The sequence below is a fragment of the Sminthopsis crassicaudata genome, chromosome 6 (genome assembly GCF_048593235.1).
Source record: "Sminthopsis crassicaudata isolate SCR6 chromosome 6, ASM4859323v1, whole genome shotgun sequence".
Taxonomy (NCBI): Eukaryota; Metazoa; Chordata; class Mammalia; order Dasyuromorphia; family Dasyuridae; genus Sminthopsis; species Sminthopsis crassicaudata.
In genome coordinates, this window is record NC_133622.1 from 188,351,823 (window position 1) to 188,369,444 (window position 17,622).

The 17,622-nt window shown below is 37.3% G+C and overlaps 1 protein-coding gene across 5 annotated transcripts in view; it reads left to right on the forward strand.

The window, feature by feature from the left end:
- Positions 1-17,622, forward strand: part of ZFYVE28 (zinc finger FYVE-type containing 28) — a 186,373-nt gene that overhangs the window by 143,675 nt on the left and 25,076 nt on the right. Inside the window, exons 9-11 of one of the 5 annotated variants that reach the window (XM_074276109.1) lie at positions 10,236-10,387; positions 13,496-13,612; positions 14,632-14,736. In XM_074276109.1, coding sequence (XP_074132210.1) covers positions 10,236-10,387; positions 13,496-13,612; positions 14,632-14,736 — 374 coding nt within the window. Of the gene's footprint in view, positions 1-10,232; positions 10,388-13,495; positions 13,613-14,631; positions 14,737-17,622 lie in introns of those variants that run through there. The other 4 variants (XM_074276108.1, XR_012483577.1, XR_012483578.1 and 1 more) reach the window with 4 other exon arrangements.

Sequence of the window (17,622 nt, forward strand, 5' to 3'; positions counted from 1 at the left end):
GGGGGGGTAGAGCACTGGTGAGTGGGAACTTCCAGAAATAGACCATAAATTCAGTTCGGACAGGTTGGTGGTAAAGAAGTATCATAAATTCTGATAATTTGGGTGGACTAGAAGCCAGCATGTCTAAGAGAGAAGATACACCTATATATCTTATGATAGACCATCTGCATTTTATGACTTTGGAATGCTAGTGGTCAGGGCTCCCAGCCCTAATGATCTCACTCCTAATGGCCAGGAAGGAGGGTTGCCACCAGGAAGACTGAGGCAGAGCAATTCAGGGAAACTAAGGTAGGGAAACCGAGGCAGAACAGTACTATGGGGTTGTCCACCCTAGCCTAAACAGTTCTCAACTTTTCCACACCAGTGTTATGAGGCTGTTTGCCCCAAGTCAGAGATTTGCAGTTGTTGCTATGGAGTTGTTGCTTAAGTGCTAGCTGGTTGTCACAGGCTCTAGCATGCTTTTGTAACCAAAGGGCTCCACTCATTGTTATATTGACTATAATACAGCCAACTTCCATGGTTGGAGCTGAGCACTAAAAATGGGAAGTGGAGATCCAAAGTATTGAGTTGGATTTTATTAAATTATCATGTGTCAAGTCTTTGGTTCTGCTAGACTATCCTTACCCTAAGTGGTATGGGTGGTTGAAAAGAGGTGCTAAGTAAGCCAAGGTCAAGAAACATCAATTCATGGTTTGTTTAACTTCTCTTGGATTCTGGTTGTCCTGGGTCATGGAGACAGCTAAAGTTTGTTTTACCTTTGGCCCATAACTACTGTATTGGATAGTTATGAACGCTATGATCCAATGACACTGCCTTCCTTGATGTTTCTCACACTCCATATCCTGACTCTGCCTTTTCACTAACTGTCCTCCAAGCATAGCATTCTCTCTGTCCTCATATTTGTCTCCTGGCTTCCCCGATTTCCTTCAGGTATCAACTAAAAAACCCATCTTCTGGAAGAAACCTTTCCTGGAGCCAAGTGATCCAGTATCCCTGCTTCAGTGCCACTGCCTTCTCTCTGAAATTACCTCCAATTTATTTTGTATATTTCTTGTGTCTACATGATTTTTATATGTTTTTTCCTGCATTAGAATGTGAGCTCTTTCATGGTAGGAATGGTTTGAACAGCTAGGTGGTACAATGAATAGAATGCCAGACTTGGAATTACATAAACCAGAGTCCAAATACTGTCTCTAACATTTATTAGCTGGGTGACTCTGGATAAATCATTTCCCTCTCTCAGCTCCAGTTTTCTCTTCTGTAAAATGGAGAAAATAATAGAGATAAATGAGATAACACTCTCAGGGTGTTTTGTGAAGCTTTGTAAATCTTAAATTACTATATAAATTCTAGTTGTTTCTACTACTGTTGAGGGGTGAGAGATACCCCAATAGCAATAGGGGTCCCCAGGCCAGTGTCACAGGTTTATGTGAAAGAATTTGCAGTCTGTATCTGCAAGCTAGCTTTTTGGCAAAAAAGAAAAAAAAAAGAGTTTATTTTCACTGAGAAACTATTTCCTCAGCAGGCTGTTTCCTGATTAGGAAGATAGCAAAAGTTTGGATACAGAATCTTATTTTTTTATTAGCCTTCTATGTTTTGGGGCTAGGGAGCAATTAGGGGCTAATTTCCAAATCAATAAAGGGTGATGATTATTTCCCAGACCAAAGTGACTCCCAGATCAATTGGGAAGTGGGAGTTTCCCTTAGGAATCAGGTAGAAGGGTGGGGATCATTTTTAACAATTTCCCTAGACCAGGTGGCCCTCCCTTCACAAAGATCAGGGGACACAGTTCTATTACATCAATACCTCTTATCATATATCAAGATAAGTTATAACTGGATAGGTGACTTAGATGTAAAACACTAAGCTATAAACAAATTAGAGGAGCAAGATACAAATTTCCTTTGGGATCAATGGATAAATTAAGACTTCATGAACATATAGATAGCAAGAATAGACATGGAATTGAAAAGGGTTTTTTTTGCACAAACAAAACCAATGTAGATAAAATTAGAATGTAAACAGTTAACTTGGGGAACATATTTGTGACTTGTTTCTCTGATAAAAGTATTTCCAAGATAAGGAATTGATCTTATAAGAATACAAGTCTTTCTCTAATTGATAAGTGGTCAGAAGTTGTAAACAGGAAATTTTCAAAGGAAAAAATTAAAGTTATAAATATCCAAGTTCCAAATTATTAACAAACAGAAAAAATTAAATAAAAGCAACAATGAGTTCTCTCTCACAGCCATCAGATTGGGAAAGATAGCAAAAATGGATAATGACAAATGTTCCTGGGGCTGGAAGGAAAGAGGAATATTATTACTGTTAATAGAGCTTTAGATTGGTCCAGCCTTTCTGGGAAGCAATTTAAAACTGTGCCCAAAAAGTCACTGAACTCTGACTCAGCATGACTACTTTGATCTCTTTGGGACTTTATCTTATTGTTGTAAGTCCTTTACTCTGGAAAATGATCAATGACCTCATGAGGTGATGTGGAGATTTGCTTTCATTGAATTTCATTTAATAATAATCTCCACCCCAAACCTTAAAGGTTTATTGTTTAGGTTTTGGGGATTTAGGGTGTAAATAAATAGCCTTTATCCCAAAGAGATTAAAGAAACAAAATAAACAATATTACAAAAATATTTATAGTACCTCTTTCTATAGTAGCAAAGAACTTGAACCATCCCTTGGGGAATGGTTGAAAAATTATGGCCCATGAATTTGATGGAATATTGTTGTATGATGAGGGGGAGAAAAAAAGATGGATTCAGGGAGACTTGGGAAAATTTGGATGAAATTGATGCAAGAATTTGAGAAGACTAGAAGAACAATTTTTACAAATTTATACAATCAATTTATACCAACAATTTATACAATCACAGTATTTTGGAGGCATATTTCTTTTAAAGACTTAAGAATTCTGATTGATGCATTGACCAGCCACAATTCCAGAGGACCAGTGATGATACATGCTATTCAATTTCTGAAAGGTATGAGATACAAGAAACAGAATGATTTCATTTTTGGACCTAGCCATTATGAAAATGTGCTTTGTTTTGGCTGTGCATATTTGTTTTTCTTTTATTTTTTGGTTTGGGAAAAAAACAATTTAAATACCAAGGTGCCACAATAAGGGTCACCCAAGATCTGGCTGCCTCCACATTAAAAGATAGAAGGGCCTGGAACCTGATATTCCGTAAGGCAAAAGATCAAGGACTGCAACCAAGAATGAACTACCCAGCTAAGTTTAGCATCTTTTTCCACGGAAGAAGATGGTCATTCAATGAAACAGAGGAATTCTATATGTTTCTAAGAAAAAAACCAGACTTAAACAAAAAATTTGATCTACATCCACAAGACTGAAGAGAAACAGAAAAAGGTACACAGAACCCTTGAGAACTGTAACTCTGTTGTGGGTATATAAAAAATACTCAAGGATAATTTGATTTTACTGATATAAAAGAAAAAAAGGGGGGTGTAGTAAAGGGAAGGAGGTCGGTTCAGAAAAAGGGGAAGAAGTGATAAAAAGAGGGAAACTACATCCCAGGAAGAGACATAGAAAATACACCATATCTGAGGGAACTTAGTGAGGGGGAGAATCATTGTGTGAATCTTACTCTCATCAGAAGAGGCTCAAAGAGTAAATAATTAACATATTTGTTTTTCAGAGAATTTTCTCTCACCTCATTAAAAGGGGGGAGAGGAAAAGGGAAAAGGAAAAGGGGAATAAGTGAAGGGACTTGGAGGGAGGGGGGAGGGATCCTAAAAAAAAAAAAAAAAAAAAGAGGGAGGGTTGCGCGTCACAAGGGGGGTCTGTAAATTAAATATCGGGGAGGGGGATCAGGGGGGTCAAGGGAAAAAAAAGTATTTTTTGGTTTGGGGTTTGGGAATGAGAGAAAATAAATGCTTGTTATTTGAAGAAGAAAAAAAGGAAGTGGTGCTTACAAAGAACTGTAATGACTTCATCAAGAACAAATCAAGTCAAACTGATGAGAACTAGATAAGGGGTATCTAAATGAAATTAGGTGTAATTGAGGTCTCGTGGCAGGTTCGGTGTACAGGAAGTCAAATAGAGCTCTCTTACAACCCTTTTGTATTTGGCGCAAGGATACAGAGTTAAATGAGGTCTAGTAGTGATGAGAGTTAGGAAAGGGGGAACCCCTTTTGGTTTGGTGCAAGGATCTAGGGACGGCGCAGAGTCCCCTGTAAAGGAATTTACAGGCTCAAAAATCTAGATTGATTAAAAAAAAAAAAAAGGTTTATTGTAGGAGATTGGAAGTAAGGGTAAAGGTAGAAAGATGCCAAGGCCAGAGATGGTTGCCAGGCGGACAGGAACCCTCACATGGCTGGAAGGATACCATGTTTGGGGGGGCTCCTGCAAAGAGTGGACTTCCAGGGTTCCCCTTTTTATAATCTTGAAGATGGGTGGAGTCCCAGGCTCCTGGCTGGTTTCGGCCAGGGTTAGCATTGAATAGAATTCAATGGGTTTTTAGATAAGGAAGGAGCTGTTTGTGGAGGTTGGGGAAACCTGAGCAGATAGTAGGGGGATGGGAAAGCCCAAGCTAGCTCAGATCTGGTGGGGGCTGGGAAATCCCAGATATCATTGGAATTCAAAAGGGTGCTTTTTGACCAGGATTTGTGAATCAAAAGATCCTATCTTCTTCAGCTATGGAGGGCTTGGAAATCAGAAAGGAATCTTAATGGGACCTCAACCCCCATCAGTAGCTGTGCAAGAGTTCTCTGTAAAGGAATTTACAGATCCGAAAACCTAGATTGATAAGAGCTTTATTATGGGGTTTGGAAGCAAGGTTAAAAGGTAGAAAGACACCAGAGCCAGAGTGGTTCCGGTGGGCAGAAAGGAGGTTTTAAGAGTTTTAGGGTTTCCTCATCATTCTTCCCCTCAAGCAGTTAAAACTTAAATTCATTTAAGAAAAAAAAAGACTTGGAGCAGTGTTCCTTATTGAGGCAGGGTTGAAGATTTTCTCCAAGGATCTTCAGAGTAGCGGGGGTCCCCTCTTCAAAACTCTTTTTGACAACATTTTTAGGTGCATGGCAAGGCAGTTTGGTATAAAAAATATGGGGCTAGTCTTAAGAATCAGAAAAATGATTTAAGTCCTATCTCTGTCATATTGTTATGTGACTTAACTTCATTGTGTCATGTATCTTCTCAGGGCTCCTGGCAACTTTCTGTGACATAAATACAGATAAATTGACAATCTACAGTGGTAGAAAGAGTTTCTATAACAAAGGGAACTGCCTACACTAAAGAAATTATGCATCTAGACCAAAAGTAATACTAATAATGATAATCATTATCATTGAATATGATGAGGTCAGAGGAGCAATCTTAGTTCTAATACAAGGCACAAAGCAATGTGGGGAACACTGAAACTGTTTTTCTCTCTGACTTTGGGGGAGGACACTTGAGAAACACCTTCAATCCTAGGAGAAGCGCGCATTTAAGGTTGAGAAACCCTCCCTAGGGAATCAAGATAAAATGATTTCATGCTGTTTATCTTGGTGGGACTGGTTGAGTCCAGGACCACTCCTACTTAGCTGGAGCTAGAGATCTAGATTTCGACCTCTATTGAATTGGAGATTAGTCCAGGAACACTCATTCAAATGGAAAATTTCTATTCAGTTCCAAGATTTCAGTCTGATTTCAACTCAAACTGCACCCAGCCCCTAGCTAAAGTTTCAAATGATAAAAAAGGGCATCTTGGGGCTCATTCCTTACAGAGGTAGAACATGCCATGCCAAGGAATCTCAATTTCTCTCTCTCTCTCTCTCTCTCTCTCTCTCTCTCTCTCTCTCTCTCTCTCTCTCTCTCTCTCTCTCTCTCTCTCTCTGTCTCTCTCTCTCTCTCTGTCTCTCTCTCCCCTTCCCTTTCCCTCTCCCCTCCCCTCCCCTCTCTCTTCCCTTCCCCTCCCCTCTCCTCTTCTCCCCTCCCCTCTCCCTTCCCTTCTCCTCTCCTCTCCTCTCCTCTCCTCTCCTCTCCTCTCCTCTCCTCTCCTCTCCTCTCCTCTCCTCTCTTCTCCTCTCCTCTCCCTTTCCACCCCCAATATCTGCCTTCCAGGACCTTCTGCCTCATGAGAAGACAATCTCTTTTCAGCATTAACCCTTCTTTATCTCTCTCACTTATTTCCCTAACAGGACAACACCCCTCTTTACCTCTCTGTCGGGATTTCTCTGTTAGGAACTTTACCTTGCCTTTGAGGAAGTCAGCCTTCCTAGCAAAGGTTGGCTTTTCATTTTCAACAATAAACTTTTTTTGTCAGTCTAACTTTAAGGGTTTGCAAATTCTTTTACAAAGGACTTGAGGGCTAATCAGAACGGGATTCCCACAACTCTCTACCCTGCTCAGAACCTCATCACAAAGCACATGTGACAAATTCACAAGGGCTTTCTCCTTGCCAAAAGATACCTTTATTTATGAGAAGAGGTTACATATAAATGAAGAGGTCTATTTTTAGGCATCAGGAATGGTAAATATGTAATAGATTTTGGAGAGCAATAAAGTTAGCTAGGAAAGGGTTTGGAAGAAGTCATTGAATGAATATGAAGTGTGAATATGCCATTGAGCAGCTGGTTAAATCCATAGAGGAATTTAGCAGATTAACCAGTAAAGTTAGCTATAGTAAGGAGAAAGATGCGATTAAAGGAAAACACTATGAAAGTGTCTGACAGCAGGCTTAATCCTGAAAAGGACTTAGCAGAGATCTTCATCATAACCTTATCTTTTATACGGGAAATATAATCTTGGGGGTTTCTTAGGGGAAAGAGGAGAATTACCAGGGAGAGTTGGGGAGATAAAGACAATCTTAACAGATATTCTAGGAAAACTCAGTTCTATCAGGACTTAATAAAACTGTCTGGAAAGTTCCTATCTCTGATATCTTAAAGATGCTAATCAAGGCACTTTCAACATATCATGATTGCCTTAACAATGGCAGTAAGAGAGACTGGGAAACTAAGTTTCCAGGATGATCATTTTAATCTTTCCCAAAAGAGAGGAGAGAATAAACTAATTTCAAAATTCACATCAAAAAGGACAATACCTTTTATATATATATATTTATATATATATATATATATATATATATATATATATATATATATATATATATATAGTTATTTGTATGCTATCTCCTTATTAGTCTGGAAGCTCCTTGAGAGCAGGATTGTCTTTAAATGCTTGTCATTCAAAGAAGAAAAGGGAAGTAGTAATTACAAAGAACTCTAATGCATCAAAAGTTGCCTTTCCTTGTTGGACATACTAAGAACTTAATAAATGTTTCTTGACTGGCTGAGTCATGATATTTTTGTGAACAAAATGAAGAGATATAGGCTAGATTATAATACAATTAGTTGAATTTGGACCTAGTTGAATGGCCACCCCACCCCCCAAAGTAGTTATTAATAGCTTCATATCAACATGGAAAAAAGTTTGCAATGGTATGTCCCCAAAAATAAATGCTTGGCTTTTTGAATTTTAGCATTTTTATCAATGAAAATATATATATATATATCATTGTTGTAAAGTTGCACGTGACATAATGAGCTATCAAAAAATGGAATGGACAACTTTGAGAAACATTGGAATTCTTTTTCACTAGAAGTCTTTAAGCACAATTTATCAGAGTAAATTTGTTAGAGGCAGCTAAATGACAAGGTAGAGTACCAGAATGAGTCAGAAAGACTTGAGTTAAAATCCTACTATGAGAATTGGATGGGGATTTAGTTTCCATAGAGTTGGAAATTTAATTGGAGAAATGAAAATTGAAATATAAAAAATGGCAGATTGGAACTGGAACCAGGAATGTAATCATAATTGGCAACTTTGGATTTCAAAAGGAATCCCCTGAACTTTACTCCTTTTCCTGGCAGAGTCAAAGGACTAGCAGCAGGAGCCAAGGAGAGAGATAGGCCTCTAAGACAGCTAACTGGGCCCAAGGAAGGAGACAGGACTTGAAGAAAACAATAAAGGAGTTGGACTTTAACTCCTGGCTGCATTTGGGGTGATTATTACTCTGAACTAAAACAAAGGCTGCCTCCAGAAGCCCCCCAAGAAACCTGTTCCCAGAGAACTATATATATATATATATTTTTTTTCTTTCTTTCTTTTTTTTTTAATTACAGCTTTTTTATTTACAAGATACATGCATGGGTAATTTTTCAGCATTGACAATTGCAAACCTTTTGTTCCAACTTTTCCCTTCTTTCCCCTCACCCCTCATCCCTGATGGCAGGTTGACCAATACATGTTAAATATGTTAAAGTATATATTTTATTATATATTTTGAATCCTTCCTGATGTTCTGCTGGGTACATGGCAATATTCTTTTGTTTTATTTTGTATTCCTTTTCTGTTCTTTTTTTTTTTTCTTACTGTGCCTATTGTACCTCTTCATTTTTGTCTGTAACCTATTCTCGTAAATAAAACTAATTTTTGAACAAGAAGAAAGGCCATTGTGAATTCTTCACATGTGAATTGCTGCCAAACCCCAACATTTGGTACCAATTGCTCTCCTCAATTTCAGCATTTGGTGCTGAACCTCAATCTCATCACTTTCACATTCCTCCTTGGAATAATTTTAGGAAGATTTTTTTGGCATGTGTGACATAGTAGAAAGAATATTTATCCCTCTGATAAATGTCTTTGCCTTTGAAAGGATGAGGTTGAACTAAATAATCTCCAAGGTCCCTTCCAACTCTAAAAATCTATGATCCTGTGATTTACAGAAATGTAGCAAACTTTACTAATTTGACTTTTCTTTCTTCTCTCACAGTAAAAAATCAACATGTACAGAGAAAGAAAAAGAAACAGGGTTTGTGTAATCCACAGAATTGACAGCCACTGCCTGAATAATGTATAATGTCACTATAAGCCTCAGGATAGCTACCCCAGTCTTATTTAAACTTAGCTGCTCTCTTTGTGTCTAACAAAGTGTTCTGTACAAAACAAATAACTTTTAAATGTTTCTTTAATCAGATTATATAATACTCATCTTAGTGTTAAACCATTGCAGTTGCATATTGAATCCTTTGGTAGGTAATACCACTCATGTTATTACCTGAGGGTACAGATAGCAATCTTTATTTTTTCTTAGTTTCTTAGAACATATGTACTGAATTGAAGTTGAAAGTGAGGAAAATCCATAAGACCATATAAATAAATTTAGTTGGAAGGAAGCTCAGAAGTGATCTAATCTAACTTTCACATGTTACAAAAGAGGAAACTTAAAATATTCTGTTCAATGATTTTTCTGGCTTACTTTAATAGGATGAAACCATTAACAGTCAAAGACAATCTCTCTCAATCTCCATTGTGTGATCTTACAGAATAGTTAGTTATTGCTATTAATTGGCTCAACTACAGTCATTTTCATGTCAATAACTTATGAAATTGTTTCAGTCTACAATTATCATTTGATTTCAGTGTACTGTCAAAATCTCAGAGTTTTGCTCTTGTTCTAATTTACTGCCACTTGGATAATAAGGCCTTGGACAAATACTTGTCTTCTTCCTTTAGTTTTCTCATTTGGAGAACAGGGATATTTAAACAGTTTCAAAGACATGTTAACAAATATTTGCAAACTATTTTGAGAATGTTAATTATTATAAATGTTCCACCTGATATTCCACTATAGTTTTTTTTTTCAAAGACACTGAAAGAAATAATATTCAAAACGAGTATCTTAGAAAACTTTTGGAAATAAAACAATCTTTCCGTGGTAAATCTTTTTTTCTTGTACATCCTTTATCCTTTTTAAAAGATAAAATAAAATAAAGACTTCATTGATCATTCAATTGGAAAAGAAGCTATATGAACAGATCTTGTAGCAGGAGTACAAATAAACAAACTTAAGTATTACACCAGTATCCATGAAATACTTTGAACAACAACAACAAAAACCCCAAAACTATAAGGAAAATTTACAATTCATTGGGAAAATCCTTTAGAGAAGAATGGAAGAAACACATAGGTAGGAATTAATAAATTGTAATCTGTAGCAGGGAAGGAACTACCTGTGCTGTTGAGATTGCAGATCTATCAAAGTATTACATTATCATCATAAGAAATATTGGAGAACACAAACTAATGCTTGCCTATACTACTTGGCAGTGATGATTTTCAACAGAAGTAATCCAGTAAGAAGTTATTATCTAAAAAGAGAAGTGAATGTATGCTAACCATCCTTCCACATATGTGCTTTTTTGAACAGCAGTATGAAGACAAGTTCCTGTTCATCAGAAGTCCCTGATCAGGAAGAGATCCAGCTGGCCTTACAGGCCGCAAAAAGGGCTACAAGAGAAAAGATCAGATCCCGGTTTCACAGCAGCAGTGACCTAATTCACCGACTTTTTGTCTGCATATCAGGTACAAACAATTTCTGCATTTTAAAAAATTTCTTTGGATAAATTCAGAGTAACTATTACTCATATTGTGTTAAGCCTCAGGGTGCTTGAAAATCTCATAGAGAAGGTAGACCTTCCTACGGTTTATAAGTTTTATTAATGTCTGAACTAACAAACACTTCTACATAAAAATTGTCTGCTTGAAATGTCAGGAGATTTTTGCAGTACCCTTTTATTTTTTTAAACAAGGTGTTAAAGGAACTTGACAATCTCATCTACGTAGTGAATGGATATGAATTGATAGATTATAAGGATTTAAGCTTGGCTTAATCTCTTTTTCCTAATACAGATAGAGTAACAAACCTGGCACTGGAGATGATTTTTAAATTGTCATTTATATTATGTTTAAAAGTAAATATACAGGGCAGTTAGGTGGTTCAGTTGATAGAGTCCCAGCCCTAAAGTCAAGAGGACTTGAGTTCAAATTTGGCCTTAGATACTGAACACTGCCTGGTTGTGTGACCCTGGGCAAATCACTTAACCCCAATTGCCTCAGAAAAAAAATAAAGTAAATATATCATCACCAGTGAGCAATATGTAATGTTGGAATCACCCTCCCCCGCCCAGGTAGAAAAAAATAGAGAGAGAGATATGTCAGCTCAACATAAGGAAACATTTCTTAATGATTTTAGATATTTGGAAATTGAACGAGCTGCCTAAGGAAATAATAATAATAATCATAACTCATATTTATATGGTTCCAAAGTTTACAAAGTATTTTTTCATAATGGTCTCATGAGTTACATAGAATGAAAATGTGATTATCATCATTTGATAGAGGGAAAACTGAACCTCATTCAATTAAAAAGTACTTATAATTACCTACTACATACCAGGCAGAGCACTAAGTTCTGGGGATACAAAGATTAAAATGGAACTTTGCCTCCAGGGGATTTACCTACACATATTTGGACTCAATGAATACAAAGAAGCTGAAGATAGGGATCAGAAAAAAATGTCATGTAGAAGATGATGATTCTTAAGTCAGGTATTCTATAAGGCAGAAGGAAGAGAGTACATAACATGCATTTGCATATTGCAAAAGTAATAGAGGTGGGAGACCAAAGTTATATGTGAGAAGCCATAGTAAGAAGCCCAGCTTTGCTGGATTGTAGTACAGAAGGAGAGTAAATCTATAAAGAGACTGTAAATGGAGATCAGGGCCAGATGGTAAAGAGTTTGAAAGACCAAATAGAGGAATCTATATTTTATCTTGGAGACAATAGTGGGTAATTGGGATTTAATGAATAGGGAAATGACATTGTTAGACTGCATTTAAGGAAAATGATTTTGACAGCTGTGGGAATTGGAGAAACAAGAGACTTGAGAAGGCCAGTTAGAATTCATTGCAGGCAAAAGGTGGTTAGGACCTAAACTATGGATAGAGAGGCTATGTGAGAAGTGAACAGACTCAAGAAATGTTATGGAAGTAGAAATAACAAGACTTGGTAACTGACTTGGTCTCTCAAGTTAAAAAAAAGTGATTAATTGAGGGTAATTTTGAGGTTATAAATTTCAGAACCTGAAAGAATGGTGAAACTGGCTTAATTATAGTAGTGTCCTTTTGGGGGAATTGTAGCAAATAGTGTTGGTTAAGTAAAGCAGCAAGTAATGCAGAGCCTTGAATGACAGCCTAGATTTACATATAATAAGTTATGTCAATTAAGGATAGAAATTCAATCTAGGGAGTGAACTTATCTTAATGACATTTTAGAAGGATTATTTTTCATTGGTGTAAATTGAATGTAGTCAGAAGGAACAATAAGGAGGCTAATATAATAATAATGTAATAATGAGATAGAAGGCAAGAACTTACATGATGACCATGAAAATAGGATCATACATTTAAGAGCTGAAGCAGTTCTAGAGGCTACCTGATCCAACCCTTTCTATTTATAAAGGAGACGCCCACATGAGTTAAATAGCTTGTAACCTTAGTAACTTTGAACAGCCTCATTTTACAGATGGAAAAACATGCATTATCATGAAGTGTGCTTATGCTACTGTGTAACTCATGATATTAACTGGTATTTTGTCACTTAGTAGGGTAGCCTGTTGCTTATAAACTTCTTAAAATGTCCTTTCTCATTTCAGATTATCCAAATTCTACCTTTCTACTCATCCTCTAAAGTGTAGATCAGATTGCTTGATCTTCTGTGCTAAATATAATCTCTCCTTCGTCTGAATTTTCATCAGACCTTTCTTATTTTCTATATTTCATTCAGCTTTGCTGCATAGTTTTTATATCTCTTCCAGTAGACTGTCGGCTCCAAAAGGACAAAGACTTGCTTTGTACAGCCTCGCTTTCTAGTGTAGTGCCTGACTCATCCCTGGTATTCCATTAATATTTCATGGATAGGCAGAAGCATGAATGAATGAATGATTGAATCATCTGATCATTTGATGGGTCATGAAACAGCTGCCGAATTAGGATCAGGATGATCAAAACAAGGAAGGGAAACTGCTGGATAGGTCAGAATAGGTAGCCAAAAGCCTTTGTTTTCTATAGCCCTGTATGAGATGCAAATATAATCTAATAAAATGTATATATACACACATATGTAGATATATGTACACATGTGTATACACTCATGTATTGGGGAGGGCATCCAGCCAGATCCCCTATTTTACAGAGATTAGGCAACAAAAAAAAGCAGAGTTGGGTCATCTGAATCTACATTCTGGGTTTGTGCCCTTCCTTATGGAGTGATAGGAAAAAAGATCATTCCTTCTAACCCCCAAATGAGGTATATTGCTACTTACTTATGGGGATCTGGATAAGGTATTAGAATATTTTGATTAATCAAATACCATGATTTTTCTTACTGTATCTATAGGGTACAAACAAAACAAAATGACATTTCCTTTCTCTTTACCCAGATAGATTGTTCATTCCCTTCAGTGGCAGTGGTGGAGCCTATTGTCTCTATAACTGTTCTAAGGGCTTGTTATTTCTATGGCTTTGAATTCATAAAAGTAATTTTTGAAACAGCAAGGTAACACTTTATTTTCAGTAATTGATTTGATATGAATGAGTAAGTAGTCTTCAGTTTCTTCCCAACTTTCCTAGGTGTTGCTGATCAACTGCAAACAAATTATGCAAGTGATTTACGAAGTATTCTTAAGACCTTGTTTGAAGTTATGGCAACTAAGCCAGACACAGAAGATGGGGAAAAGTTAAAGAAAGGTAGGTATCGTGAATGAAATGTTTATTTAATTCGTGGTTCTGCAGTATCCATGACAAGAATTTGAGTCATACCAAAAATTATATTTTATAGCCCTTATTAAAACTGTCTTTAGATTTCAGTGCTTTTATGTGTAATAAAAATGTTTTCTCCATTAGAATGTGGTCTCTGAGAACAAGGACTATCTTTTTAAATGTGTATTCTTAGTTCTTGGTACAGTGCAAAATAAAAAAAAAGTCAGTACAGAATAAGTATTTAGTAAATGTTCTTATATTCATTCATTCATATTTTTAGAGGCACAGTCTCTTCAGTATATCTATGCTTCAGATTATTCTTGGTCATATTGTTTGAATACCTATTTGACTATGAGGTAAAAATACATTTCCAAGCTTTGTAGTCATAAGAAAATTTACTGCCACCTAGGACTATTTCATGCTAGTTTCTCAAAACTCTACACATGTATATATAATACATATAATAAACTCTGCTAGTAGTAACTTTTATTTAATAGCTTTTTTAGATTTACAAAGCATTTACAAAGGAAATATAAATGTAATAATTATACTCATTTTGCAAAGGAAGAAACTGAGTCTCAAAAGTTGAATCATTTACCTTAGTAGCATAAATCTAGTAAATGCCAGATTTTGAATTTGAGCCCAGACTCTAAGACCATTAGCATCCAGGGAGAAGATAGCATTTATATATCATACACTTTCCAGGTTCAGTGAGAAGTAGGTAAGATGATGCCAGGATCAGATGCAAATCCACATCCTCAAGCTCCAAATCCAGTGTCCTTTCTACTGCCTCACCATGACTATCCTAAGGCAGCATTTTATTTCTGAAAACACCCAAAACCTTCCTTTCCCTCTAGTTCTCTCTGCATCTCTGGGGAAAGCTCTATGTATGAGTTCTCAGAGTTCTAACTTTTGACTTCTGGCTCATTGCTGTTATTCTCCATTTGTTTGTTGCAGATGATGAATTTCTGCTGCACACATATCAGTGTCTGTGCTTTATTTTTCAGTAAATCAGAATTTAAGAAGTGCAGCTCTTGAAGACTGTGCCCTTTGCCAGGAAACAATATCTTCTTCTGAACTTGCAGCCAAGGCAAGAGATGGAGATTTTGAAGGTATTGGGGGATTTCTGCGAGGTTCAATGAGGGAGATTCTGGGGGCTGGAGGGAGCACTGGGGAGGGAATAGAAAAGAGGAATAATGTCCAGGTTCACAAATAAAGCTTAGTAGAAGCAACAGGAACATTTATAAATCAGAAATTTCAAAAATTCTGTTTTTCAGTTGCTTTTCAGAAACATCCAACTCTTCATGATCCCCTTTGACGTTTTCTTTGCAAAGATACTAAAGTTGTTTGTCAGTTTCCTCCTCCAGCTCATTTTATAGATGAAGAAACTGAGGCAAAAAGGATTGTGACTTGCCCAGGGTCACACAGTTGATACATGTCTACAGTCAGTTTTTAATTCAGGAAGATGAGTCTTTCTGATTCTAGGTGGGTGCCCCTGAATAGCACAACCTAGCTGCCTAAATTTCAAAAATAAGAAGAGCTATTTTGATCTACCTTATGAAAACAACAGTTTTTAAGCAGTAGGTGATACTGCCTAACTTTCAATCATCCCACAAGCCAGAGGCCTTCCTGATCAAGCTAGAACCACTTACTCCCTCTTGCCTTCCTGAAGCCCCTCACAGCCCCTGTGCAGGATTGTTGTTTTTCCCTTTATAAAGAACTCAGTCCTCTCTCTCTTTGTGGAGCCCTGGCTCAATTTCTTTTCAAAATTCAAGACCTCACAAAATATCATCAAAATTGGGAAATGAAATGCTCTTGCTTTTCTCACTTACAACCTGAAGGTAATTATCAGCTCCCAGTTTTAAACAGGAATATATTGATCTCAGTTTCTTACTAGGCAAGCAAAGTATAATACCAATTTCCTCTACCCACCACTTTCACTGCTTCTTGGTCCATTTGTCTTAAATTAGCTCCAAGACCTTATTTTGCTGACCAGATAGTCTCTTGTTTAGGAACAGAGCATGCTTGAAATCCCTTTCCTTTACACACATGAGTATACACAATGAGTAAGTTAGAAATGTTCACGTATGTTAGCCAATATTTTATTTCAGTGTTAAAAAGCTTAGATGCCAAATTATGCATTTAAAAAGAGAGGAAAGCAAAAAACGTTGAAGTAAGCAGAGAACCTTAAGGACATTGGGCCTTCTCTCTGGAGGAGTTGGGAGGTGAGGGAGAACCGCATGAACTACTTCTCTTCATTTTCCCTGACTCCATCAGAGCCCTTGGTGTTCAGTGGCCTGAAGCATGTGGCCCTGGACTCGGCTCTTCTCCTCCCACAGTCACCAGTGTTTCCTGCATCTTGGGGGGGGGTAACCTGCCCCTAATTGTCTAGCTTGATTTCTTTTATTTCTGCCACCTCTCCTTACAAGTCCCTTCCCCCAACATCCATCTTAGTGATATTCTGGGCAGTCAACTTATAGATCAGTGTCAGAAACCTCTTTGGTGATTAAGGAATGCTGCAAAGGAACCCAGCCTGCCATCAGCCGGCTGACCTTGCTCTGTGTCAGAGCCTTCTGGCAACTCTCCAAAAGGTGGGTGACATTCCTTCCCGGAGCTGGAGTGTTGAGAGAGACGGAAAAGCCAGCTAGGAAACTGGCCAGCTGGGAAATGGGCTTCTGAGAATAAGGCCAGCTGGGCCTGCAGCACTCAGAGTCAAGGTGATTTGTTTTGAGTTTTTAAAAATAAAGGCATTTAAAAAATCCTTTACAAATATAGAGGCCTGCATTTATTTCCCATTGCTTGGTTCCCTGAGAATGGGCTGGCATGGCAACAGTTAGAATACCTTAGATAGGGAGGTTTTCCTGGCACAGAAATGCCCCTAAGGTTAATGACACACCTGAGGCAGGAAACGGAGAATTTTTAAGCACTTTGGACAGTTTGGCAGAGCTATTCAAGACTTTAACTTATGAGAGCTCTACTCCCCAAATGCAGAGTTCCTACCCCCACCCCCATCTCAGTACCCAGAATACTAATTGCTTCTCTAAAAAGACTGAATTTCCCTTTGCCTGGCACTGCTACTGAATCACCAGCGACATGCTATGACCCCACTCTCCAGGGCTCTTCAATGAAGGGCTAGGGAGGAGTCCAGTCATCCTCAATGACGAGTCTCCATAAGGCAAGTCTCCTGCTTTTATGGTGCTACAGAGAGATGTGATGCCTTTTGATAAAGAGAGCTGTCATTCAATTTCCTCTATTGACTGTACTCCATGTACATGTGTGCCAGTTTAGAAAAAACCTACTAATGTGGCATCTGGCATTATGGAAGTGTATATAGCTGAACAGCACTAACATTTTGGAAACCAGAATAAACTGGCCTTAATTCACACGTTATATTTAATTTTTACAGAAATAGACAATGATGAGGTAGTATAGTAAACTAGAAAGAGTGCTGCTCTTGTTTTTGGAGTCAGAAAGCCTGGATTTTATTTTCATTTCTGAAACTCACTAGCTGAACTAGACAAATCTAAGCCTGTTTTTTCATCCATAAATGTGCACTGAATTGAGCAATTTCTAAGATCCCTTGCAGCTCTAATTCTTATGATCTCATAATATTTTCTGAAAATCACTTTTTTAAAAATCAAGCCCATGTTGATGAAAATTTAAAGAGAAAAGCTGCAATTTTCTGTAGCTTTTGCTTAGAACTACAAATTGATAGGTTAAGCAGCCATTTCACTTTCTCTGTTTTTAACCAGGCATAAGCTCTTAATGTCTGCATACTTTGAGCTGTGAACAATTTAAATCTTGTTTTAGAAAGACTCATCTGGTGAGGGTGCCTATCGCTAAATGCTGGAGGAAAATGTGTACTCCTTAGCCCTGATCCTATTAAATCACGGAAGAGTCACAATTATCTTAGGAGACTGAAAGAATAATTCTAACATATGAGAAATTATATCTTTATTTAAGTTGTAGGAGACAGGGGTGCAGCAGAAAATGGGAAG